Here is a 26,066-nt window from a genome sequence, read left to right as displayed (position 1 = left end):
CAGGCAGGGCTGGCCCCCTCGAGTGGGGCCGTATCTTACACACGTACATAAATACAGTTCAGAGAGGGGAATGGGGTGGGGAAGAGGCTCTGCCACGTTGCACTCAGAGCATCCCACAGCAGTCAGCAGCACATGTGCCCATGGTGATCCAGGAGGGAGGTGGGTAATGGAGGTGGTCATGGCATCCTTCATGGCAGCAGCTGCCAGGCAGCAGGGCAGGAGGCAGCTCCCACCACTGCAGGGTGTTCCTGTCTTTCCCCGTGACACTTGCTGGCACCAGGGCCACATGTTCCCTGCTCATAGCACCTGTATCTCCCAGATCTGTGTGGGGCGTTCCTCAGCCACCTCCCAAATGATGGCATGGTCCCGGTCATATGATCGGCCACCTGCAAAGAGGAGAGTGGCCCTATCTGACACCCCATTTCCATGGGGTCCCTGGGACAGCAGCCCCTGTGCTGGCCCCACAGCTTTACCTTTTACATCGAGAATCATATCCTCAAACATCTGGCTGTGGATCTGTCCCTGAGAATTGATGCTCCAGGTCTGACGTGGCATCCGGGTTTCAGACCACAGCACGGCCTTTGCTCCCTTCCCAGCTGGCCCGATGACCTGCAGGCTCATGGCGGGGGCAACCTGCAGTGGGAGGTGGTGGACACGTCAGCACCATCCCCTCAATTGCCTCCACCTGGTGAGGCTCAGGGGCTTTGGGCTTGAAGGTTTCATGTCATAAGCATCTGGTTCTGGGGTAAGACACGGGGAAGGGATGAAAACAATGAGGGGCGGGCATGGTCAAGGTGATAAAATCCTCCGGTGTGGCAGAAATGCATTCATGGCTCCAGGAGAGACTGGAAGAAGGGAAAATCAATGGGCTTTGGTGACGAGGTTGAAGTTATCCTGGGAAAAAAACAGGTGGAAGCCCTAAAAGGTCTGTCTGGGGCATTCCCAGGTCCCCTCCATCCCTAGTCTGCAGCTCTGACCTGGTTTTTGAGCAGCCCATCCTCGTAGTACCAGACAGAGCTGCTCTGCTCGCTCAGGCTGGAGACTACCACGCGCCCTGCTTTCATGTCCTCCACATCGTCAGGGACAGACAGGTAGAGCTGCAGCTCCTTGCTCCTGATGCGGAAATAGATCCGTCTCTGGAAGGAGAGAAACTCTTTTTGCTCAGGATCTCTGCAGCACCCAAGAATCACGTTGTGCGTGTCTCCACAGCGCCAGGGTGATGGCTGTGGCCCTGGTTCATCTCACAGCTGGCACAGCATGGCTCGCCATGTCGTGCTGCCAAGACATTGTGCAAGGTGCTTGCCCGTGGGGTGCATTTCGCCACGACAAATTGCAGGGAGGAGCAGGGAGCTGAAGTAGGTTGGTGGCACTTTTCATGGGTGAGCACTGTCAGCAGCGTGCCACTTTCCCCAGTCCCATTGCACCAGGGCTGGTTCTGGGGCTCCCTGGGTGCTCACCTGACGGATGGGGTAGAGGGACCCCACGTGCTGCAGCCCGCTGTAGGTCAGCCAGTTGGTGATCTCAGTGCACTCCAGCAGCCACTGGCGGCCTCGGAAGTCACCGTGCTCACACAGCACCCAGCTGCAGAGACGGGCAGAGTGCGGTAGTGGGCAGACAGACCCCAGCTGGGATGGGGACAGAAGGGCTGGGCTCACTTACATGCCGCCTTTGACACGCACTGACAGCACATGGTTGTTGAAACCCTCTGCCTGGAGACTCCGCACTTCATTGTTCAGCTCGATCTCCTTCCCCTCGAAACACTCCAGGCCATGCAGGAAGATGGAGGGCTCTGAGAAGAACTGCAGGAGGGGGCAAAGATGAAGGTGTAAAGGGGGAAAGCTGGGGGAAGCCAGCATCCATGTGTATGGATGGGCTCTGGGGCTGGAGAACAAATGCTGCAGGAAGCAAGGAGGCTCCTGAGGGCTTCTGCCCCAGCAATGTTGGATGGACACTCACCACTGGGACCTTCTTCAAGGAGCGGATGGTGGTGGAGGAGAGGCAGCCCATGGCACCCAGCGTGGGGTACTCACCCTCGGACAGCACATGCTGCTCCCCAGTGAAGGCCTGGCTGTCAAACAGGATCCAGCTGGCAGGGAGCAGAGGAGCATGTTTGAGCTGGTGCAGCCATCGTGGGGGATGAGTGTCTCCCAGGACTCCCCGTCCTGTCCCCCACCATTGAGACCCCAGTGCCCTACCTGCCCCCATGAACCCTGCAGGAGCGGGGCACAAAGCTGTCGGGCAGGGCACTCTGCTCGTCCTCAAAGGCAAGGTGTTCCCCCAGGAAGTCAGGCTCCGAGAAGAGCAGGATCTGGGGAAGGGGCATGCAGGGGCTCAGTGAGGCGGGCAAAGCAGCACTGTCACCATCCCACAAACAGTGGTGACACCAAGATCAGTGTGTCCCCCTCCCCACACACCACTCCATACCTTGGAGACGAAGTGCAGGTTGTGTTCCCTAACCTGCAAGCAAACAGAGTGGGACTGGTTCCCAGCTCACCCAACCATGGGGCACCCATGGGTGTGCAGGGGGGATCCAGGCTCTGAGGGTCCATGTGCACCCACCTGCAGGATGGGCTGTGCCGAGGCAATGCGGCAGTTGGTGGCCCCCCAGTCCTCAAAGTTGCGATACACTCCCTTCTCCAGAATGTATTGCTCACCCGAAAAGTTGGGGCCCTCATAGGCCACCCAGCTGCCAGGGGGATGCAAGCTCAGGCTCAAGCTTGGCCATCCCTATGTCTCTTCTGCCCCCGTGTCCCATGTTCCATACTCACACACCACTCAGCACATGGATGGACTGTGTGACGGTGCCATAGCCAGCCAGCTGCGTGTCGGGCAGTGCCTCACTCAGCTCCACGCTGGGACCCTCCTCAAAGTCCATGGCCTCGAAGAGCACCAGTGCCGGGTCAGAGAAATCCTGCAGGGACAAACCCCGAGCCCTCAGTTTGTTATGAGGAAGGGATTGGAGAATGGCTGCTCTCTATGCTACATGACCTTCTGGCACATGGGATGGTAGCACCCTCACCGTCCGTATGAGCCGTAAGGACATCAGTTCCTTGCTGTAGCCACCCCACTGCCGCCAGTCCTGGTATTCCCCTTCTTCCAACAGGTACTGGTGGCCACGGAAGCCCTCCTTCTCATAGCCGACCCAGCTGTGTGCAAGACACTGACATCAGACGAGAACTGAGATCCCCACAGCTGAGCATCTCTGAGATGTGCCACCTCACTGCCATCCTGCAGCCCCCAAGCCCTCTTCTGGGGGTGACTCCAATGCTCACCAGCCACCCAGGACACGCATTGAGCCCACGGTGGGCAGCGGCAGTTCGGGCAGGCGCTTCAGGTCATAGATATCCCGGCTGACAATGAAGCTGTGTCCTTGGAAGCCCGTGTCCTCATAGATCAGCACCTGCGGCTCGCCAGGACGCTCCACCACCGGGCAGCCCTGGAAAATGGAAGGAGAGGCAGAGTGATGTGCTCACACAGAATACAGCCCCAGTGCTCCAACAGCCAGTGCTTACCAGCCTGATGGGATGCATGGAGCAGATGGATGGATCCTTTGCTCCCCAGGCCTTCAGGCTGGGGTACCCGCCTGGCTCCAGGACATAGGGGTCATCATCGAAGAAGGGCTTGGAGTAAACCAGCCACCTATGGAGGAAATACCCAAAGGCTCATTGGTGACTGGGAGCGTCCTGTGCCAGCAGCAACCCACACCCTGTCCTGCTCACAGTCCCGAGTGCACAATGATGGAGGAAGCAGTGAGTGACTGCCCCTGCACGCGGGTATCCTCAGCCGAGTCACTGAACTGCAGCCTGGCACCTTCTCCATTTTCCTCAGCAAACAGACTGATCTCAGGTGTGCGGTAATCCTGGTGTGGGGAGAGCACAGAATGAATAGTGGCTGAATCTGGGAGGGCTCTGCACCCCATTTTCCAGCTGCTCACCTTCACCACCCTCTTGAAAGAGCCGATGCGGAAGGGCCGACTGCCACGTGGCTCATCGCTCTGCCCGTACACTATCCAGGGGTTGTCAATCTCCACATCCCCCTCTGCCAGCACACACTTGCGCCCATGGAACCGTGGTTTCTCATACATCACCCACCTGCCATCAGGGAAATTCCCATTGCTGTGCTTACCAGTCTCTGCCTAATGGCAGGGTGCAGGACATGGCCATACAGAGCCTCCAGCAGCATGGGTTGGGTGGGGACATCCTGTCACCACAGTATTGGCTCATGGCCATAGCCATTGCCCATAGCAGAATGGTGCCCACTGAACATGGGTTGTGACACAGCCTCCTCCCCAACTGCCCCCAGCCTTGTCCCTGCATGGTCCCTACCCGCCACGGATGACCCTGATGGAGATTTTGTGTGACAGCTCCCAAGATGTAGCATCGGGGACATCACCCCAAATCTCCCGTCTTTGCCCTGCGAAGCCGGCCTCAGAGAAGAGGATGATCTGGTTGGGGTGACAGCAGAGTGCTCAGCACCATGGCCGCAGGGCCAGCCCTGCCCAGCCCCGGCCCCATACCCCATACCTTTCCAGGTCTGGCGTTTATCTTCACAGAGCCCTCCTTGTCATCCTGCTTTGCGCACCCGAGGGCACATGAAGAGCGCAGAAAGACATCAGCCGCACCAGCCATTGCCTCAGCCCAACAGAGCAGCAGCCAAAGCCTCGCATCTACAGCCAGCAAATCCCTCCCACTGCCCCGAGCAGCCACACCTCAAGCATTCCTGGAACAGCCTCTGCCCAGCCCCTGCCCTCTGTCACCCATCCCCACACCCTCCGATCCCCAGCCCTACACCTGCCCATCCCAGTACCCTCTCATTACCTACACTGGTACCTCGTAGTGCTCATTCTGATACCTTCCCATCACCCATCCCAGAACCCTCCCATCTCCAGCTCAACACCTTCCCACCCCAGTACCCTCTCTCACTGCCTATGCTGGTACCCTCCCATCACCCATCCCAGCACCCTCCCATCGCACTGGGGGTTACACAGCACAGCTTCCCCCAATACAACGCACCATCTGTAGGCTGGAAGCAGGGGAAGATGCTCAGGGGGTTCAGATCTGACACCCCTATGTGCCCCAGCACCTTCAGGCACTGCTCCAGGGCTGCACTCACCGGGATGTCAGTGGGGTACGGGACTCTGGCACTCTCTGGCTCTTCAGGAACAGGAGGGTTGTGGTCAGGATTCAGTGCTTCCAGCTCAGTGCTGGGGTGGTCACCAGCACCCGTACCATTGGAGACCCCATTGTGGGTGTTGGCAGAGGACACAAAGCGGCTGTAAAGCATGCTGTTATCCAGGCGTGAGTAGGGCTTGACTTCATCTGCTGAAGCTGCACGGTGCTCCAGGAAGTCAGAGAGAAGTGCCATGCCTTTGAGGACGTTCCCTCGAAACAGAATACTGCGCTCACCCGTGGCCCTGCCCTGTGTTGGCCCCCCCAGGAGTGAACCCAGCTCCCCATTGCCATTCTGAGCCCTCCTCAGCGCCTTCTCCCCAGGGCTCAGGTAGGGGTTCTCGATCTCCTCCTCCTCATCGTGGTTCTCAGTGTCCTCTGGAGGGGTCTCAGCTCGTTGTCCCCCCCCTCCCCATGCCAGCAGCTCCTGCAGGGCAACAGGCAGTGAGATGTGGGTGCGTGGGGCCACGTGGTCCTCGTGGATGGGTGGCAGTGCTGGGCAGCGACCCAGTGCTGAAGGCCGGGGCTGGCGCGGAACCTTGGGTGCCTTCCGTATCTCTGAGGGCTCCATGTTGCGCAGCGTGTCCACGAAGATCTCCATGTCCACCACCAGCTCAGGATCCTCCTCGGATGCATCTGGGAGACTCTGGGGTGGAGCTGGGGACTCATGGGGGGGCTCTGGGATGCTCTCAATTTGGGGTTTTGAGATACTCTCAGATTGAGGTTTTGGGACACTCTCAGGTTGAGGTTTTGGGGTGCTCTCAGGTAGGGGCTTGGGGACACCCTCAGGTTGGAGTTTTGGGATGCTCTCATCTTGGGGTTTTGGGACACCCTCAGATTTAAGTTTTGGGACACCCTCAGATTGAGGTTTTGGGGCACTCTCAGGTTGGGGTTTTGGGGCACTCTCAGGTTGGGGTTTTGGGACACCCTCAGGTTGAGATTTTCGGACACTATCAAGTTGGCATTTGAGGACACTATCAGCTTGGGGTTTTGGGATGCTCTCAGGTTGGGGTTTTGGGGTGCTCTCATCTTGGGGTTTTGGGACACCCTCAGATTTAAGTTTTGGGACACCCTCAGATTGAAGTTTTGGGGCACTCTCAGGTTGGGGTTTTGGGACACCCTCAGATTGAAGTTTTGGGACACTCTCAGGTTGGGGTTTTGAGACACCCTCAGGTTGGGGTTTTGAGACACCCTCAGGTTGGGGTTTTGAGATGCTCTCAGGCTGGGGCTTTGCAGTGCTCTCCATAGGAGGCTCAGGGATGCTCTGGGTATCCTGGGCCACACCCTTGTGATTCTTCATCATCTCACCCTCCTTCATCTCAACTTCTGAGTCTTTTGGAGACGCTCGTGCTCCACATAACAGCTCAGGTCCATTGCTTGCTTTCTTGGAGATGTTTTTGGAGGTGCTGCCAGCTTCATCATAGCTCTCTGTCCTGGGCTGTATGGCTGAAATAGAGCCCTCCCTATGCACTGCACCTCCTTCTCCCGCTCCAGACCAATCTGTCAGAGGACACTGGGCACTGGTTGTACTGGTTTGCAGGTCCTGGAGCTTGTCTCTGCCTCTTGGTGTTGCATTGGGCATGGATTCATCTGGCTTTGAACATTTCTCCCTGGAGGATTCCCTGGTATCCACAGCACTCAGTGAGCTTTTGCCACGTGCTGTGATCTTGGTGATGCCACCACCATCCGGCTTACAGCCTCTCTGATGCAATGAGGGCACAGTGGTGGCTTTGCATATTCCATTTTGGGTTTTCCTGCCCTCCTCTGCCTCCCTGCCCTCCCGCAGCACAGTGACGTGCCTGGCCTTGGGCTTGGGGTCGCGGGTGGAGCGCTGGCAGCGGGGCACGGTGGGGAGCAGCACGCCATGCATGTAGCTCTCGCGGTGCACCGGGACATCTCTGGGCGCAGGTACTGTGTCATCCTCCCGCTTCTCCTCCCGCCGCCGTGGCGAGAAGACCTGTGAGAAAATGGGGCCGTGCGCTGCAAAGTCCTTCAGGATGCTGACAGAGGACGAACAGCTGCGCTGCGTCACCGCGCTCGGCCCCGACGCCGTCTTCTCCACGATCTCCCTCTCCCAGGCCTGCAGCAGCAGGGAGACGCGGGAGGGGCTGCCATCCCGGCCCCCCCCTCCTGCCGTGTGCTCCAGCCGTCGTGACACCAGTGAGACTTTCTGGAATCGGGACCGGTTCTCGGGTCCGGGTGCTGCTGTTTGCTTCATGCTCAGCTCGGCACTGGAGATGAAGCCCTTCGCCTCACTGTGCTGGAACGGCAGATCCATGCGGGCCCTGCCACCACGCAGCAGGGCTGGTGGAGCTGCAGGGAGAGGCACCGGGAATCCAGCTGAGCTGAGACCCCAAACCTTAGGCCCATCCCTTTGGACTTTGGTCCTCCCCTCCACGGTCCCTTACAACATTCTCGGGAGTCTCAAGCACACAGATGGTAACTTTGTGTCTCCTTAGAGCACCTTTTGGGATGCTCACCCATGCATGACCCAGGGTACCACCATCCCTTCATTGCAATGAAATAAAATTCAATGCAATGAGATTCAGTGCAATGCAACAACACAACATGAAATGCAATGCAATGACATGACACAACATGCAGCACAATGCAACGAAATGCAACGAAATGCAATACAACTACATGAAATGTAAAAAATGCAATGAGATGTAATGCAATGCATTGAAAGGAAATGCAGTGCAACAAAATGCAACGCAACAAAATGCAATGCAATGCCATGTCTGCACGTCCCAGCGCTCTGCCACACCACCTGGGCAGGATCTGGCTGTGCTGCGCTCTGCCCCGAGCTGCAGGATGAGTCAGGAGGGCGCAGGACTGCACCGAGTCAGCAAAGACAGCAAACAAACAAGCCCAAAAAATAACAGGGAAGCAACTCCATGAGGTGAAAGGGCCTCAGTGGGGCCGTGCCACAACACCCAGGGGTTCTGCAGGAGGTTGGGGCCAGCAGCATCTTCCCTTGATCATGACAATTATTGCTCAGCAAAGATGGGATTGCTCCATCCACTTCTGAGGCCCCATTGGCACAAGAGAATGAGCTGCATTAATTACCCGCTGCTTGCACCCTGATCAGATCTGGGACCCAGCACCCTGTGCCCGTGTCCCCATGCTGGGCGGTGCCGGATGCTGCTGGGGAGGACATGGGCACCCCGAGGCCGCGGCTGGCAGAGTGACGCCATGCAGGGCTGCGTGACTGCCCCAGAATGGTTTTATTGCTGTGTTTGGGATATGGAAAGCAGCTGACAAAGCAGCTGGGGGTGAATGAGCCGGAAGCGTGGCAGCATCTCAGCATCTCCCAGTTAGGGGCTGTTTGGTGCCACCAACACAAACACCAGCTGCATATGGGCTGCAGGGGCAGCGGGAGGGGTTGGGACTTGGGTATGGCCCAAAGAGTGGTAAAATTTAGCACTTTCTTGGCTGGGGATGGGGAAGGCCCTCCATGGGCTGATTCCTTGTGGATGAGAAATGGATTTCTCCCATGTGGCCACTTCCCCCATCCCTGGGATCAGCACTGGATGCTTCCCATTGTGGAAGGCTGGACCCCTCCAAACCCCATCACATCTGCTCTGCCCTCCACCAGAATGTTTCAGTGAAGGCATGGGAACATTGGGTCCTGCCCGCCCGCCACGCACCCCAGCCCGGCAGGTCTTTCTGGTCTATATAGGAAGGGTTGGTGTCATTTTGCAGTAGGCTATGAGACCATGTCTGGGATAGCGAGCAGGGCTGGATGTAGGAAGAGCTCAGGCAGGGCCATACACCTGCAATCAGCAAAGCTACATCTGGATCCACAGAGCCACAGCTGGATCCATAGGGCCACAGCTGGCTCTGGGCACCCAGTGGGTGCTGGGGGTACAGAGGGCACATCACCCCCATGCTCAGCCTGGCACTGGCACCCCAGATGGAGGCAGGTGAGGATGTGGCTTTCCCTACACGCCAGGACACGCTGCAATGAAACCCAGCTGTATTGTTGCAATGGGCACCTGGCACAGCAATTAATCACCTGTCCCACCCAAGCAAACCCACTCAGCTAATTGTTGGCTCCTGCTATTCATAAGGGTCTCTAAGTAGCCTGATCAGGGCTCCTAGAACCCGATTAAGATGCCTGCAATGTAATGAAGAGACCAAGGGCTGAGTGGTAGCAACCTGTGGCCAGCTTTGAGCTGATGGCCATGGGGAAATCTGGCCCTGCAGACACACTGGGATGTTCCCAGTGTCTGTGGGTGAGAGCAGACCTGCTGCCTCCAGGAAAATCAAGAATTTGGTTTGAGCGGCTGCTGCACAGATCAGGACTAATAATTAGGGCAGGGCAATTTCCATTTCCCCTTTTGTTACCCGGTGCTCCTGCAGCCACGTGCCCTGCAGTGAGGAGGGGATGTGGGTGGGCAGGGACCCCACTATCTGCTAGCCACAAGGCCACTGGGGGTGGGTGAGCACTTCTTTATCCTCAGTGCGGATGTGCTTTGGATTGAGAATAGGGTTAAAAGCCTGAAGGAGTTGAAGCCGAGTGGCAGAAACGGGCTCTGCAACCCAACCCGTGCCGACATCAGCTCAGTGGGGACCAAACGGCAGTACCGGCAGATACGAATCTGAGCACGGCCCCGAGTGGCAGCAGGTGCCCTACAGCTCCTGGCCCCCGCAGCATCCACGAGCCCCAACCCACACCCCACGTACCTGCCGCCCGAGGGTCCCGCCGCGCCGGGTGGGCACCGCGCTGACCGACCGCACCGAAGGCACTGCGCAGGGCTCGGGGTGCTGCTCCCTGCACCGGCACGCCGCGGCTGGGCGGACCGGCAGAGTCACCCGGCGAACACCCAGCCCTCGGTGAGCACCCAGCCCTGGCGAGCGGAGGTTTGGCATTCCTCAGGTGCTGACAGCCGGGGAGCCGGTCGGGCTGGTTCCCCAGCAACCCAGCTCCTCCATTTCCTGAGACTCAGCAGCGCCGGTTGGGGGACCGGCCCGCCTGGATTGATGAGGCCCCCAGAGCCCTGCCGGAACACCTTGGTGGGACCTTTGTCCCATCCACCGCCTCCTCCCACCGCTGGGTCCGTCCCCACTGATACCGGGTGTCCCGGGGCTATGGTCACAGCTGAATTCATTGCCAGGACTCAAAGCACATGGCACACAAAGGGACAGGATGATCACGATGGTCATCCATTATCCCTGTGCCATAAACACTCCGCTGCCCCCCAGGGGGACAGAGCAGTGATCGCGGTGGCCCTGGGCCACCACAGGAGACATGGCCCGGGGTGTGGGCTGCACTGTCCTAGAAAAGCTCGGGGCAACGGCACCCGCCCTGGCTCCTTGCCCTGCCCTCGGCTCCCAGCCTCGTCCCGGGCCGACGCCCCACGAGTCACCGCTGGCTCAGTGCACACAGCCACCATCCTGGGGACGTTGGGGCACCCTGCACCTTGGCCAGTAGTTTCAGGATGGGATCTGAGGAGCTCACAGTTCTGCTGTCCTCCACCTGCTGACACCTTACTGGTTCGAGTTGGACTCTGCCCCACTTGTCCCCATTGCAGGATTGTGAAACCCCTGGGAAAGCCACACCATGGGGTCTGGGGTCCCCAGCACAGGAGATTCTGGGAGCAAAGGTTGGTGCTGCGCTGGAGCTTCTGGAAGAGATCAGCTCCAGTATTTGGAGAGCAAATAGGGCCCTGGGATAGGGGCAGCATTGTTACAAAGGAAGGAATTTTTATTGAATAAAACCACAGGAATAATGCCAGCTGCCTTCTCCAGATCTGCAGCAGGCGGGGTCGGGAGGAGCCGTGTCCCCATGGCACCATGGTGGTGGCACAGCATGAGCTCAGGGTGTGAGAAATGAAAGCACCCAGGAGAAAAGCCCGGGCATGAGTCACATTTAACAGGCAAGGAAGCTGAGGCACAGCTGGAGAAGGGATACGAGAAGGGGAAGAAAGAGCGGCCATCTGGGCTGACCTAAAGCCCAGCCACGTCTGCAGCGAGTTTCCAGCTCTCAGCACTAATGAAGGGGCTGAGCATAGGGCTGTGTCTGCAGCAGCCATGGGGCTTAGAGTTGATGGGCTGTGAATGGGCTGTGGGGTAGCACCTGGAGGAGGATGACGAGGAAGAGAAGAAAAAGAAGAAGGAGAACCCCCTTTGCTATTTAGGAGGCAAGGACAGGGCTTGCTCTGGCCTGTTGGAGGCTGCTGCCTCTGGAGGGGCCACATCAGAGGACGATCTCTTTCAACTATTGATTTCCCTTTATCAGAGAGCAGGAATATGTATGGGGCTGAAATCCTGATCAATCCCTGCTCTGCAGCCAATCGATCAGAGCTGCCCTGGGGCTTTTATCAAAGGGAGCTGGGGTGCCCATGGACCTGGCCAGGACCCCTCACTCCAGTAGTATAACTCTGTGCCCCTCTCACCCTACACAAAAAGTAGGGAAGTGTAGCACCATGGCACGCCCTGAGCAAGCACTGCTCACCCTTCCATCAAACTATACTGATGCCAAGGGAGTGCTTTTGGAGTGTTGGGATTCCCATGTAGGGCATCCCTGGGAGCCCACCTGTGCACTGAGCTGGTTGATACATCCCCATGTCCCCACCAATGGGAGGTACCTGACAGTCCCTCAATCACAGCGGAGCTCATTAGGGGCACCGGCCAAGGGGGAGGAGCAGCACCACAACCTCTGTTATTGATTGCTTCATAGCCAAAGGTCAGCGGCATGTGCACAATGCCGGGAGGAGGGAGGTGGGTGGCACCAGGGTGGCTGGGGACCATGCCATGGTGGCAAGCACCAGCTTTGGGATCCCTGCTGTCCCAGCTTTCCCCAGCAGAAAGCTGGAAGAATTGAGGTGAGTTGGCCACACAATGGTTGTCAGCACCCAACTGGGGCTGTGCTGATGGGGAGAGAGGTGATAGTATGCTCTATATGTGCAGCCAGTAGGGGTAGGCCCAATGGGATGGGCAAGGGGACAGCTTGATTCACCCCAAAGCGGGCTCTGTACCTTTCTGATCATCACACATCGGTGCTGCCAATGCTGGGAGGTGATACCACAGAGACAGCCACTGGGCCAGCCATCAACCTGACCCACAGCACCAAAAGGATACCATGTTTGCCACATCTGTACCCCATACAACTGGTTTCACACAGCCCCCGGGCCTCATCCTGTGGGGCTGGGATCCAGTGGGCTGCGTGGCACAGTGGTGCCTGGCACTGGGTCGGGCACTGCTGTCCCTCACCCCAGCCGTTGTGCATAGGGGAAGATTTACCGTCTGTCAGAGCCGGGGCCAGAGGTCAGCAGGGGTCAGAAAGTCCATTTCAGAGAGGTCACTGTCCACTTCTTTCAATCTAATGAAGCCATTATTTGTGAAAGCGGACGCTTTGCTGGCTATTCCCTTGAAGCGGAGCCGGGCGCAGCGACTGGCTCTGAAAGAACAGGAAGGAGTCCCCTTCCCGTTCACATGTGCCATTCAACAGGCCCCAAAAACAAATACACCACACACAGAAAGAGGACGCCAGGACAGGGGGTGGATGGAACAGATCCCAGTGGGACACTGCCTGGAGGTGCTGTGCTCGGGGTCGTGTAATTGGGCAGTCACCGAAGATGGGCAGAAACTGGGGACTGTTAAGAAATGGTGCCGCCAGAAATCAGGGGAGGAAAGGAGTGACAAGAAAGAGCATCCCAATTTTTTATTTTTATTTTCTCACTCCACATCCCTATCCAAAATATTCTGCAAACGAAAACGAGAATCAAAGCGAGCTGCCTCAGGTTGGCCAGGAGAGGGTGCCAAACGCTACCGCTCCATTGGACGGTCCCGGAGCGGCGATCCCAGGAGCAGGGAATGGGGAGCAGAGCAAACACCCGGGCCGCTGCGTGTTGGTGGGGAGTGGGGATGGAAGTGGCACAGAGAGGTCCCCAAAGAGCGGGGGGGGGCAGGGACCTTGGTCTCTTATGATGGCACTTGGCGAAGGAGTAGAAGGACTCTCCGTCTGTCCTCTCCGTTGGAGGGAGGGAGAGTGTCCAGCCAGACTCTTATCTCCTAGTACGTAGATTGCTCGTTGTCTCTGAGGGCTTGACTCAAGAGTGATGTTGGGATAAGAGACTTGTTAGTGTGGATTCCCCCCACCACGTCTGTCCCCCTTGTCATTGCTGTAAAGATGGACAACCTAGGAGCACCACTGCATTATTAACACCGCTGCGTGCTGGTAGCAGTACCTCCTTTTCTGCCCATCCCCACTGCATGAGGTCATTGAGACTCAAATGGCTGCGGGCACCAGGGCCATGTCCTCACAACCACCAAGGCCCAATTCACCCACCTCCCTGCCCTCGTTTGCAAAGAGGAAAACCAATCTCCTCCTCCTTTTCCACCATCTCCTAAACCCAAAAGAGCTACGTGGCTCAGCAGGGATGGGGCTACGTGGAACTCCCGGGAATGGAGGGGTCCGGAGGTGAGCGGGGCGAGAAAAGAGTAAGAGGAAGAGAAGGAGAAAGAGACGGGGAGGAGGAGCGGGAAGAGGAGGAGGAGGAAGAAGGCAACCGCCGCGCAGAACCCTGGACAGTGCGCGCTTCAGCACCACGGACAGCTCCATAGCGCCCGGCCCGGCGGTGCCCCCCACGCGGGATCCCACGCGGGATTCTCCCTGGGGACCCCAACGCCTTTCCTTCCCTCAATGGAGGTCGCCCTCGCGACCTTCCGTGTGCCCGACCCCCGCACGTGGCTCCTTCCCCACGCAGTGGGGCCACGCAGGACGGAGTCCCGCGTGGGGAGGCGGCTCTCAGCGTGGACGATGCCACATCGACCTCCCGTGGAAGCGTCCGGGTGTGGGAGGCGTGGGAGAGGATGGCCACGGACAGCTGGGGCAGCCCACGCACTGCCCGGACCGCGCGGGGCCGCGGAGGCTGCGGGAGGCGCTGTGCCCCCGCGGGGCGGGGAGGCCGCGGGCAGTGTCCTCCCGCCGGAAATGGAGCTGCGGTCACTCGGCTCTTTGTCCCGCCCGGCCCCGGGCCCGCTCTCTCCACAGCCACGCGTGGATGGGGGGGAGCTGGGATGAAGTCGGGGTCTCGGGGTGATCCCGCGTGCAGCAATTGGGATGAGGCTGCGCGAAGGTCGCGGTGTCCCCAGAAAGCCCTCGTTTTCCCTCAGTGCCACCCCCCCAAAGTCCGGCCCCACGCGCGACCCGAGCGGCTCGCAGGTGGCGAAACGGCGTGGGGAACCCCCGAGTCCGGGTATGGGTGTGGGGGGGTCCCACCTCCTCCCCGTGCCTTCCCCTTGACAGGTGGCCTCGCCCCTAAGTGGGGGGGTCACACCGCCCCCCACCCAAATCCCTCCCGGAATGTGTCGCTATTAGCGGGGGGGGGAAGGGGGGGTTAATTAGGATCACGTGGGGGCGGGATGGCGGAGCGGGGCCCGGCGCCCCCCAGCCCCGCGGGTGGGTCCCGGCCTGGGTTGGGGGTGAGGGGGGGGGGCAGCGGGGGCCGCTATTGTCTGCGAGAATTTGGGAGCCTTTGAAAAAACCCTCCCGCTCCCTCCCACCCCTATTGTTGGAGTGAAGATGGAGTCAAACCTCTCCCGGCTCCCTCCTGTCGGGGTCTAAGCCGGGCTTTTTTGTTGCTTTTTTTTTTTTTGGCTTTTTTTTTTTTTTTTTTTTTTTTTGGGCTGATACCCTCAAAGCTGACCGAGGAGGAGGAGGGAGGAGGAGGCGGTAACAGCCACAACTCGGAATTTGCAAGCGAGTGTCAGGATGGGGTCTGTTTCCAACCAGCAGTTTGCAGGTTAAGTTATATTATTGTCGCAGCCCTCCTCGGCTCCGCGATTATTAATAACGGCGGCAGAGTCCGACGGGGGTCCGGGACCCCCTCAGCCCCGCTGTGCCCCGCTGTGCCCCGGGCCCGGCGTGGGGGGATTTTTTTCCAGCCCAGCCCCGGGCTGAGCGCAGGAGCTCAGGGCTGTCGGGTTGGGGTCAGTGGGAGCAGAGCTCCCGGTGCTGCAGGGAATCCTCATCGCAGCGCGGTGTGCTGGGGTAGGAGGGTCGAGTCGGTGTTTTAGGGGAATTTTTCCGTTTTTGTTCTTTTTGGATTTTTTTTTCCCCCAATGTCTTTTCGTTTTTCCTTTTTTTTTTTTTTTTTTTTTTTTTTTTAATCCTCCGTCTTTTTTTGTTTTGTTTTGTTTGCTTGTTTTTAGCGATGCATTTTGGGCTGCTTTATTTTGATTGTTTTTTATTCTTTTTTTTTTTTTTTTAATTATTTTTTTGCTTAAACACTTCAGGCTGGAGAACGGCCCCAGCGCTCCCACTCCCGGTCGCACAGCGATCCCACACGCACACACGTGCGAGCTCAGCGGATCGCCGCGTTTGGGTCACGGCGGTCATTATTTTGCCTTTCCCGTCCAGCAGGATCCAACCTCGGGCTCTTTCTGTTCCTTCCCTGGGGGGCGGCGGGGTATGGGACCCCCCCAGCCCCACTCAGGTGCTCGCTGGCTCTCTCCCCAGGTGCAAAGCCGGGCGAGAAGCCGGGCGAGGAGCCGGCCGGAGATTCACCCAAAGCCGAGAATGAGTCCCAACCCCTGCATGGCTCCGGCATCTGTAAGTGGTTCAACGTCCGCATGGGCTTCGGCTTCCTCTCCATGACCGCCAAGGGCGGCGCGACGCTGGACTCACCCGTCGATGTCTTCGTGCACCAGGTATGCTGCGGCGGGTTTGGGGCTGGAGGTGGTGGGGTGCAGCCCCAGCATGCTGCCCTGCGGATCTCCGTGCCGCCGGCACAGTGGGACCATTACTACTGCCATCCCAAGTTGGTGTCCTGGGGGTGATGGGACCCCCCATGTTCGGGAGAGGAGGGCAGAGAAGGGCAGTGCAGCCCTTGGATTGCTCTCCAGGGAGCGACCCCGTAAACTGATCCTTAGGATCGTTTAATTTTCTCATCGCGGTTCACTGGGGAGCTCTTTGGAGGGCTGGATGCAGGGAAGCAGGTGTCTGTTCAGTGGAAAAAAGGGTTACATAGGGCACAGTGGAGCAGGGATGCTGCTCATCCCGTGGAAGGAAAGGGGAAAGAGCTGCGTTTCCCCCACTGCCAGGTACAGGGTGCTCAGTGCCCCGGCAGGGATGCAGGATGGGGCTTTCCCCAACTCATCCTCAGTCGGTGGGGGTTCAGTCCACGTGAGCCCAGGGATGCTCAACCCTGGGAATTGGGGAAACAAAACCACCCATAACATGATGACATGCACTCTGTCCCTCTGCTGCGTTTTGGGGGGCAAAGTCCTGCTGCAATGTGCCCCGCTCCCTGTCAGTGAGCCAGGGCTGCGCTTCATCCTGCATGGCACAAAGCACACAGGGTCATACATGTGCCCCTATGGATTCCATACCATAACTGTGGTTTCGTGTCCGGGTTTGACCCGCGTGCATCACGCTGGTGTCCTGCGCACAGAGAATCTGCAGCTTTGGGGCTGTGGCTGCTTAAAGGCACTTCAGTGGCGGGGAATGGATCCAGCCCCAGTGGGGACCATGTGCAGGAGTTGGGGAAATGGGACTGGGGATGGAGCCTGAACTTGGGCCACGTGGGCAGTGCTGGAACGGAGATATGGGTTCAGTGCTGGGTGCTTGGCAACGGGGCTGTGCACTGAACCTGGGCTCCTGCTCCTCCAAAGAGAGCAGCAGCTGTCAGGGATGGGCAGCAGTATGGGAGTGCAGGGGATAAGGATGTCTTTGGAGCAAACTTGGGTGGTTTTGTGCATTTGATTGGGTGCAGGATCGGGACGGAGTGATGGTGCTGGTGATGGGTCCTGAGGAGCTCCCAGCCCTGCCTTGGCAATAAAAGGGAAAGGGGAGAACTGAACCCCTTCTTTGTAGGAGCCCCTGTGCAGAAGTGCTGTTGGATTTCGGGCTGAGGTCTCCAAACCTGCCAGAGAAAGCTGAGCTCCAGGTTCTTCCCAGGGGCAGCAAATGGGTCTTTGCATTTCAGCTCTGTGTCAGTGGGGGGGAGCCTTCCTCCTGCCCCTCTCCCCAGGCTTTATTGCACCCAGACAGTCTGGTTTCCTGATTGCTCTTGCTCACATTCCTGCAGGAAAGGAGGATGAGTGGGGTGTCCTCCTGGCACTCCCCATTTGTTGGGGCCACAGAGACCAGATCAGGGTTTGTTGTGCTTAGAAGGCAGCAAGAACTTGGCAATTTAGGGTACGGGTGGCACTGGGGAGCCCAGAGTGGGTGCGTGATTCCCACTGCCCAGATGTAGGCAGCAGAGCCTGGATGCTCCTGGCGCCCCACCAGCAGTAAGGCCATTTGGGGTTGATGCAGTGTTTCCACCACCACTCCATTTGCTTTTGGTGTAAAGTCACTGCTTTCCCGTGGTGAAGCCAACTGGGACTGTCCCACTGCAGGGCATTGCCAGCATCGCCTCGACCCTGCTGAGCACCCAGGGAGAGCAGGTCAGACCCTAAAGGGCAAAAGGCAGTATGGGGTCAGGGTGCTGCACCCGGCACCCACCCAACCATTAGGGTGCAACAACCAGAGCCCCCCCAGAGCCCTCCCCTCTTCATTTACATATGTGAATGATGACCCACAGGAAGTAATTGTGGGAGAAAGAAGGGAATTGGCCTCTTTAGATCTATTAAATCACTTTATTACAGGAACCAGGTCTGAATGGCCCCGCTCTGCAGGGAGCGCGTCTCCATCTCTCTCCCCCTTTATCTGATCACAAAGAGATTAAAATCTCGGCAGGACAGGAGACTAACAGGGCTCCTCCAGGGCTGCCTTTCCCTCTCATTGTGAGCTCAAAATGAGGCATTTGGGTTAAAATGCCTCCCCTGAACACTGGAGATGGATTCATTTGGGGGCTGTGGTCCTGGGCTCGCAATGGTGCTGGCATGAGAGAGGGGAACTCTGTGTGCCCCATTCCAGCATCCCCAGAGCTCAATGCCTGCAGTAGAGCAAGCACTGCCCCACAGACCTGGCTGAGAGCAAAGGGGATGGGGCTGCTCCCAGCCTTTCTACGTCTCATCTCTGTGTCTCAGAGTATTTATCCAACCTAGTAAGCTGAAATCCTAGATAAAAGTGAGATCATTTGGTAGTTTTGCTCCTTTTCATGATTTTTGGCATGGAGAGCTGCTGGGCACAGTTGGGACTCAAGGGTGCTGCAAGGGTTCATTTTTTGACATCTTGGTGATGTGGTTCCAAGTGGCCATACCAGAGATGTGGCCAGGACGTGGCCATCGTGTCCTGCCCAGGCAGGGGGCTGTGGTTCCCCAGCTGTCATCAACCCTGGGGGCCCCGCAGTGGGCATAGGGCTCCATCCTCACCAAGGGGTGTGGGGAACAGGACAGAGGGCACATTGGCCACCCCTCTGCTGTAGGTTCCATGAGGGCACCCCGGATTGGTGCCGTGCCTTTGAGCACAGCCAGGACTGATGCTGACGGGAAGCAAGCATGATGGGAGGTTTTAAGAAAAGCACGTGTTGGAGGGCAGCCCCATCCCAGAGTTACTCAAAGGCACACACAGGAGGCTTCTTCCTGGAGTGAGGGGTTTTCTGCCTTTGCAGGGCTGAGCTACGGGGCAGGATGCAGCCCCATGGGAAAGGGAAGAGGCAGCACATCGGAGCAGCGATGCCTATGAGGGCAGGGGGGCATAAAAATCTTTTCCAGTCTGGTGTGCGATGCTTCTGCGGGTGCAGGATGGAGCTGTGGGATGGGGCGCGTCCCCTCAGAAGGGCTCCATGGGGCAGAGATGCACTTTGGCCTCTCTGCTTTCGAGGGGAGGAGTGAGCAATCCCTTTGTTTTTGTTTTTATTATTTTTTTATTTTTATTTTTATTTTTAAATAAGTGCAGGGATAAAATTACATCGCAAAACGCACTGCCGTGTCCTGGGAATGGGAATTGTTGGGAATGCTGTGTCTGTCTGACGGCAAATCGTGAAAGAGAGTGGCTTTATCCCAGCCCTGAAACCTCCCTCAAGATGCACACACAAAAAAAAGCCTCCTGTCTCTGTCTAAAGATTAACTGATGGCTGCAGGCACCTCCCTTCCCCCATCCGCTGCTCTCGAGCCCCCAGGGTGACGGCTGGGAGAGAAAAAAAACCCTTACATGGTCTGCGAGAGAAAATGGTCCAAATGAATGGGATTTCTCCCTTTCTCTGAGCTCCATCCCTGGCCACCCCCCAGCTCCACCATTTCTGAACCCCCCCCAAATTTATTTACTCCTAAAAATAACCTGGATGGAACCGAGGGAAGGTACCGCGCTCCCGGATGTGCTCCAATATGGGAGTATGAAATTCATATGCAGCAGCTGATCCTAATTAGCCTCTGAGTGGCCACTGCTGCTGCCCCCTCCCTGCACATGGGAAGAGCATAGGTTTGGCAACCTGGGGCTGGTAAAAGTGAGTGGAAACGTGGATTTAGGGCAGGTGACTGTTAAAGAACCTTAGTGAATGCGTTATTTTACCCCAAATTAACCTAGTGTTTAATTTCACTTGCTTATGGTGGAAAATGAAAAGAACACCTGATTACTTTGGCAAGAAAATGGATTTATTTTGGATTTACTTTGAGGAAGTTGGGCAGGAATACAGAGCCTGGAAAGCTCAGTGATGTTTTGGTGCTCACTGTGCTGGGTTCTCCCATCCCTCTAGCACCCTTTCTTTCCAGGCTCGGCATCTACCCAGTGTTGGCACCAGTGCTGGGCTGCCGGCAGGCGCTCCCTGCTCTGCCCCAAAGCTGCAACACCAGGAAAAGATTTGCTGTGGAATTTGAGAAGAGGGGGTTCCAGGCAGGACTCACTGGTGTGCCAGCCCGGACTGGGCAAGCACTAGCCCAAAGGGGGTGAGTGCAAGCCCTCTGCTTCCCCTGGCACAGGAATGAGGAAGGATCTGCTCTCTGCCAAATCCAAAGCGGGGAAACAGGCTGCCCCAATTGCCCAGGCCAGCTCAGCACCAGAGCTGCTCCTAACGCAGCATCCCACCAGGCTTGTTTGCCCAGAGATTTCAGTTTAAAGCAAAGCAATTCCCGCACAGATAAGGGCGAGGTGCAGCGGCTGCTCCGCCCGAGGCCCCTCTGGACACAAAGATGGTTTGATTGAGTGGCCGGGGCTGGCTGGAATAAACGTCCCCTTGTGTCACGCTGGGGAGGCCGCGGGGACAATGGTGACCCTGGGGCCGGCTGAGCCCCTCCAGCGCCCAGCAGAGTGGGGGCAAAACTGGGGCTGCCACAGAGCCTCTGCCACTGCCTGGGGAGCAGTGTTGGGTTTGGGATGCTCCTACCGCAAAGGGACACAACAGGGTGTTTGTGGGATGAGAAGAGGAGGTGGGAGGTGCGGGTGGGGAAGGGGAAATGGGCAGAATTGGGGTGTGGGGTGCACTGGGGCAGTGGGCAGTGCTCAGCTGCTCGTGTGTGGTGGCTTTGTGTTAAATAACGGTGGTGGGGTTTGGGATGGGTGGAGGGCCTGCAGTGGGGCTGCCTGGCACTTCAGGGAGTGGGGACAGGCAGTATTGGTGGTGGTGCTGCTGCTCCTTGTCCTACTGGTTAACTCTGAACCCTACTGACGACAAGCAGAGCCCCTCTGGTACTTATACTTCAAAACACAGTTTTATTACAAACGCTTTTGTTCGAGAAGCAGGGGTCACTCCACACCCTCCCCACCAAAACCATCTCCCCAAGACCAACCCCAGACCCCAAACCCTGGCCTCTCAGTACCATGCCAGTGCATGGGGCACAGTGGAGCTCAGGAAGGCAACCACAGTACAGCAGAGGGGCTGCCAGCCCCCATAGCCAGCGAAGAGGGTCAGTGGGGCTGTGTCCGTGCCGGCCACCCTTCCTCCCCCCGCCGTGGCCTGGAACTCCTGGAATTTGGCCGGCGTGAGCGCGGCCAGCCCTTTGTTCTTGCTGGCCAGCCCCGGTGGCTCCCAGCCCAGGCCCTCCCCTACGCTCCTCCTCGCCAGCATCCCCAGCTCACTCTGGGCCCCCCTTCCTCTCTTTATTTTTTGGGGAGGGGGGGGGTGTGGAGGCCTGGGAAGGCTCCCGCTTTGTGTGTGGTGTGGGACAGGGGCTCTGGGCCCCTTCCTTTCAGATGCAGGAGGTATGCAGCTAATTCAATGGGCTGCAGTTTGATTACCTATCTGATAACAGAGGAATGCCAGCAATGTGTGTGTTTTGGGAAGGGGGCAGGGGGATGCGCAGGGACCACCAGCCACTCGCAGCTCACTTCAAAAGGCCGCAGCGGGGGGAGAGCTGGGGTGCCCTGGCCGCTGCCCCCCTCCTTCCCCGGGGAGAGGGCGTTTCCTTTGGCCTTTTGGCAGAGGGGGCCGGGGGCTGAGGAGGCTGTTGTCATCCTCACCCGCTGCTGGAAAATAAATAGCTTCCCCATCATGTTGCGGCAGCTTTGGCTCCAGTCCTCCTCTTCCTCGTCAGACAAAATGCAGCAACGCTGGGGAAAGAGATGGGGGAATAAGGAGATCATGATCACGGGTGAGGAGTGGGACCCAGAGAATGGTGCCAGGGTCCCCCTGCCACGGTGCAGCTTTGACCCATTGCATGGAGCAGAGTGCTTTGTGAGATTTGGTTGCTGGCAGTGTAAACACAGCTGGGCTGTAAACACCCCAATGGAGATCTCTGCGGGAGATGGAGGTCTGCACAGGCAGCTGCCTCATGTCCCCCAGCTTCCAGCAGTGCCACCAAGCAGAGCTCAGCGCCTCCATGCCCTGAACAAGGCTCCTGCTTAGGTGGTGCTCAGCAACTTCTGGGTGATGATGCCCAGCACCCCAGAATCATAGAATCATTAGGTTGGCAAAGACCACTAAGATCATCTAGCCCAACCATCAGCTCATCACCACCATGCCTGCTAAACCATGTCACCCTCCTGGTGATGCTCAGCATCCTCACCATGATGCACAGCCTGGGGGAAGCTGAGCTGGGACTGGGTAGCGATGTTTATGGTTACACTGAGCTTACCAGGGGGCTGACTGGTGGCAGGCCCTGTGGTGCAGGTTTTGGCACTGTTTTTGGCAGCAGAGGCCCTCAGACAGAAAAGGTGGTTCCGTCTGGAGGGTCCCCCAACCCCCATGGGTGAGCAGATGTGGGTAATGTGGCACTGCCTGTGGGGTTTGTCCCACCCTGAACCAGACTCCAGGATGTGGTGGTAGGGACTGGTGTGGAGAAAGCCCCTCGGGAGGTTTGGGAGAGGAAGCAGGGAAAAAGCAGCAGGAAAAGGGGCAGTTCCTCAAACTCCGTTGCATTTCCACTTCCTCCGTGCGCTCACAGATACATGCACATCCTGCAAGATTGCACTGAGAAAAATCACTCCTAAACACCAACAACTCAATTTCCTCCCTCTCTGCTTTCCTGTGGGGTGTCCCATCTGGGTCCTGGGCAGATTTGGGAGTGAAGCAGAAAAGGAAGAGGGAAGTGGTGTGGCTGCCCTTGCTGGGCAGCATGCCCGTGTTGCATCCCTGCGGGAAGCATGGGTGGCCACGTGACAGAACTTGCAGCCCATGAATGGGAGATGCTCCATTCATAAAAGCAGGGTCCTACGGTTGCGCGTCAGTGCCGAGCTCTGCCAGGAATCCCAGCCCAGCGACACAGAGCTGCTCCTCCCTCTAACAGCAAATCCCTCTTAACTCTTTGCTTACGCTCGTCAGACTTTCACTAACAAAGCAGAGCAAAACCTCTGCTCAAATGTATGCTTGTAGTGTGGCGGTGCTGGTCCAGCAGCGATGCTCATGGTGTGGCTGGCAGGAGATGTCGGATGCATCTCCACTCCCTGTGATGTTGTTCTGCTGAAATTGATGGGTGTCATAAAAGCAGAGTGGATTTTCCCACCCCCTCCCACCCTGGGTTCTTCTGAACTCCCAGATTTGCTTTCAGTGTTGCTCTGTGCAGAGATTCCAGTGGGACAGGGGATGCTCCCAGTAGCCACAGCCAAATGGCAGCTTCATTGCTGGGGCACTTAAAGGGCTGGAGCTCTAGGGTTACCCTGCTCCAGCATCCGGCTCAGCAGCTTTTTAAGGATGCTCAAGCAAAAGCAGCACAGAGTTGGGGTGAGCTAAGGACAGAGGAGACTCGTTTTTGGGAACAGCCATGTTATGTCACAACAGGCAATAGCAACCTTTGTGCCTCAGAGAAAAGCTCCTCATTGTTCTGCCAAATGCATGGGGAGGGATCTGAGGACGCTGCCCCCAGGGCCCCAATTCCTACCCCAGCATGCTGCATCCTCTGCAGCTCAGCTGTGGTTTGGAGCGAAATCTTCTGGTCGTGCATCCATGTCCCTCCTGTTCTGCCTTTCAATGGGGAGGAGAGGAGGGCTGCACGTGCATGTGCAAAGCCTCGAGACCCTTTGTCTCTTCAAAATGAAGTTTTGAATTTCCCTGTGCATTCTCAGCCTGCAGCTTCAGGAGCTTGCAGGGAGTAGTGCAGGTTTGGAAGGGGAGAAGGGGGCTGCTGGTTTGCAGTGTGGAGAGCCAGCATTTTGCAGCAAACCCTGCAGATATTAGGGTCAGAGCTCCTTGTTTGTTGGGTTAGTGAGCCCATCTCATCTCTGCGTTATCAAACAGATGAAAACTGCAGTCAGGCTCAGTCCTGATGCCCACTCCCCTGGGTATGGGGGAGGAACATCAGCACCCTGGCACCATGAGATGGGACTCGTGGTGTGCGAGCACTGACTGTCACCCTCTCCTCCTCAGAGCAAGCTGCACATGGAGGGCTTCCGCAGCCTGAAGGAGGGCGAAGCTGTTGAATTCACCTTCAAGAAATCCTCCAAAGGTTTGGAGTCCATCCGGGTGACTGGCCCAGGGGGCGTCTTCTGCATTGGCAGCGAAAGGAGACCCAAGGGCAAGAGCCTGCAGAAACGCAGATCAAAAGGAGACCGGTAAGGGGCAAATGGGGCCTGATCTAGGGCCGGCTCTGAGCCCTGCGGGTGCCAGGAACTGCCTGGGGCTGGGCTTTGTGGGGGCTACGTGGTCAGGGACCCCTCGTGTTGCCCTGTCCTGCCCACTTTTGGCCAAGGGCTGCAGGGCACGGTGTGGGCAGCGACCCTTCCTCTGAGAAAGCCGCTTCCTCCAGCACTTAATGAGTGGCAGATGCAGCTTGGTGGGGAAAGGGCAGAGAGGCAGAAGCAAGAGGGCAGAGGTCGGGGACACCCCGGGCTGATGCTCCCCTTGTGTGTGGGAGCCACACTGGGCTGAACTGGGCAGGGGTAATTTTCTCTGAGAGAAACCCTTGCTTGTGGGGAGGAAATGACCGGACGTCCTGGCAGCGGCTCCCACAGGGAGGCTCTGGGCCCTGGAGCCAATTCTCAGCCACCCCTCAGCCCTGCTGCCCAGGGTAATGGATCTCAGTGTCCCCAGCGAGACTGTGCACCCCAGCAAGGCTGCGGCTGCACCCTGAGTTTGGGGTTTCCAATCTGTTGGAAAGGAACTGGGGAAGGACAGGAAAGAGGATGTTCACAACTTTGGGTTTCCCAGCGAGATAAACTGGATTCTGCCTGCTCCTGTTGCACCACGCACGGGCTGCTCGTACCATGGTGTAACCTGTGATGCGGGATCCACAGACCCAGGGTCTGTTACCACAGTGGTGCCAGAGGGTTGTGAGCCCCCCGTTTCACCCCTTTGTGCTTGTTTCCAGCACGTGGGTTTGCTGCCATCTTCTGGGTACCAGCAGCACCACTGGGACAGATCTAAAACCACCGGGGAGCAAACCCAGGGCCCCAGTGAGTCCTCTCCTTTTGTTTCCCCTCCTCGAATCTCTCTCCTCCCCCCGCAGATGCTACAACTGCGGCGGGCTGGACCACCATGCCAAAGAGTGCAAGCTGCCTCCGCAGCCCAAGAAATGCCACTTCTGCCAGAGCATCAGCCACATGGTCGCCAACTGCCCCGCCAAAGCTCAGCAGTCCCCCAGCTCTCAGGGAAAGCCTGCCTCCTTCCACGAGGAGGAGGACATGCACAGCTCGGCCCTGCTCCCCGAAACCCGGGAATGATGGCGGGCGGCGGGGAGGGCTAACGCCAGGACGGAGAGGCTTTGGCAAGGCAAACGGGGAAGGATGAGGGCAGAACCTTATTCTCCTTAAAGCCCGGCTTTAATTGGGATGGCTCCAAAAATAGGAGGGGGAGCATCCAAAGCACCTCTCTCAGATAAAACAAGTAAATAAATAAATAGGTTGATCTTCATTCTCCAGGAAGCTAGGAGGAGGAGCAGGGAGGCACAGCTCAGGGAGGCTCTGGTGGCTCCTTGCTCCTCACCCCATGGCTGGAGCAGGGAGGGACAGAGTGGCAGGGCTGGGGGGGATGCCCGCAGGCCGGCCTCATGGCCCCCACAGCTCCTCACCTCTGAAATTGGGCTGGAAATGCTGATATTTACCCCCACAGAGCAGCACATGGCTCATTAGAGCTCAACCTTCTGCGTGGATCAAACGCACGTGGGACAAACTCTGCTGCTCCTCCTGCCCATGCTGCACCAGCACCCTGGGCTGAACCTCCCACAGGTAGATGAAAATGGGGACCCGGGATGGCAGCAGCTGCCCTCATCCCTCCCCAGCCTTGCCTTTATTTATTGGCCCCAGTGACAGCCCTTCTCCTGGGGCGGGACGCCCTAACCATGCCAAAGCCAATACCAAGTGAAAGCTGCACTAGGATGTGCGTGAATGACGTATCTTTGGGTTTGTTTGTTGTCTTTGGTTTGGTTTTTATTTTTGTTTTTGCTTTTTTTTTTTTTTTTTGCTTTTTTTTTTTTTTTTACTTTTTTATATAAATATTCAGTTTTTGTATTTTTGTATATTTTAATCTTTAAGAAAAGAAGAAAAAAAAAAGAGAGAAAGAGAAAGGACCTAATTCCTGCAACTTATTCTCAGGTATTCGAGCAATCTCAGGGATAAAATACCTCTGTAGCCCAGTGCTGGACAGAGAGGAGGGTTTTTTCTAACAGCACAAAGATGTGACAAAGTTTGTATTGGAA

The 26,066-nt window shown here is 57.4% G+C and overlaps 2 protein-coding genes across 3 annotated transcripts; one reads left to right on the top strand and one right to left on the bottom strand.

Annotated features, from left to right (window-relative positions):
- Positions 1-30: 30 nt before the first annotated feature.
- Positions 31-7,966, bottom strand: CRYBG2 (crystallin beta-gamma domain containing 2). Of its 2 annotated transcripts, none has more exons than XM_090124240.1 (18): positions 5,083-7,966; positions 4,524-4,568; positions 4,326-4,444; positions 3,935-4,091; positions 3,720-3,859; positions 3,513-3,639; positions 3,273-3,436; positions 3,020-3,146; positions 2,769-2,911; positions 2,560-2,686; positions 2,425-2,457; positions 2,196-2,308; positions 1,957-2,086; positions 1,660-1,799; positions 1,458-1,581; positions 978-1,136; positions 474-633; positions 31-386 (listed from the first exon to the last, which is right to left on the bottom strand). In XM_090124240.1, the coding sequence occupies exons 1-18, from the start codon at positions 7,444-7,446 to the stop codon at positions 298-300; spliced, it is 4,461 nt and encodes a 1,486-aa protein (XP_089980366.1). In that variant the 5' UTR covers positions 7,447-7,966; the 3' UTR covers positions 31-297. The 2 variants fall into 2 exon arrangements, with proteins under 2 accessions (XP_089980366.1, XP_089980365.1); XM_090124239.1 differs by having other exon boundaries at positions 4,524-4,571; positions 5,113-7,966.
- A 6,574-nt stretch (positions 7,967-14,540) lies between these two features.
- LIN28A (lin-28 RNA binding posttranscriptional regulator A) lies at positions 14,541-25,731 on the top strand. The gene is made up of 4 exons (XM_090124329.1): positions 14,541-14,577; positions 15,637-15,827; positions 23,801-23,985; positions 24,879-25,731. The coding sequence occupies exons 1-4, from the start codon at positions 14,541-14,543 to the stop codon at positions 25,090-25,092; spliced, it is 627 nt and encodes a 208-aa protein (XP_089980455.1). The 3' UTR covers positions 25,093-25,731.
- Positions 25,732-26,066: the final 335 nt, after the last annotated feature.

Source organism: Phasianus colchicus, chromosome 24 (assembly GCF_987193195.1).
Source record: "Phasianus colchicus chromosome 24, bPhaCol1.hap1.1, whole genome shotgun sequence".
NCBI classification, from domain to species: domain Eukaryota; kingdom Metazoa; phylum Chordata; class Aves; order Galliformes; family Phasianidae; genus Phasianus; species Phasianus colchicus.
This window is presented reverse-complemented; position numbering and strand designations above follow the sequence as displayed.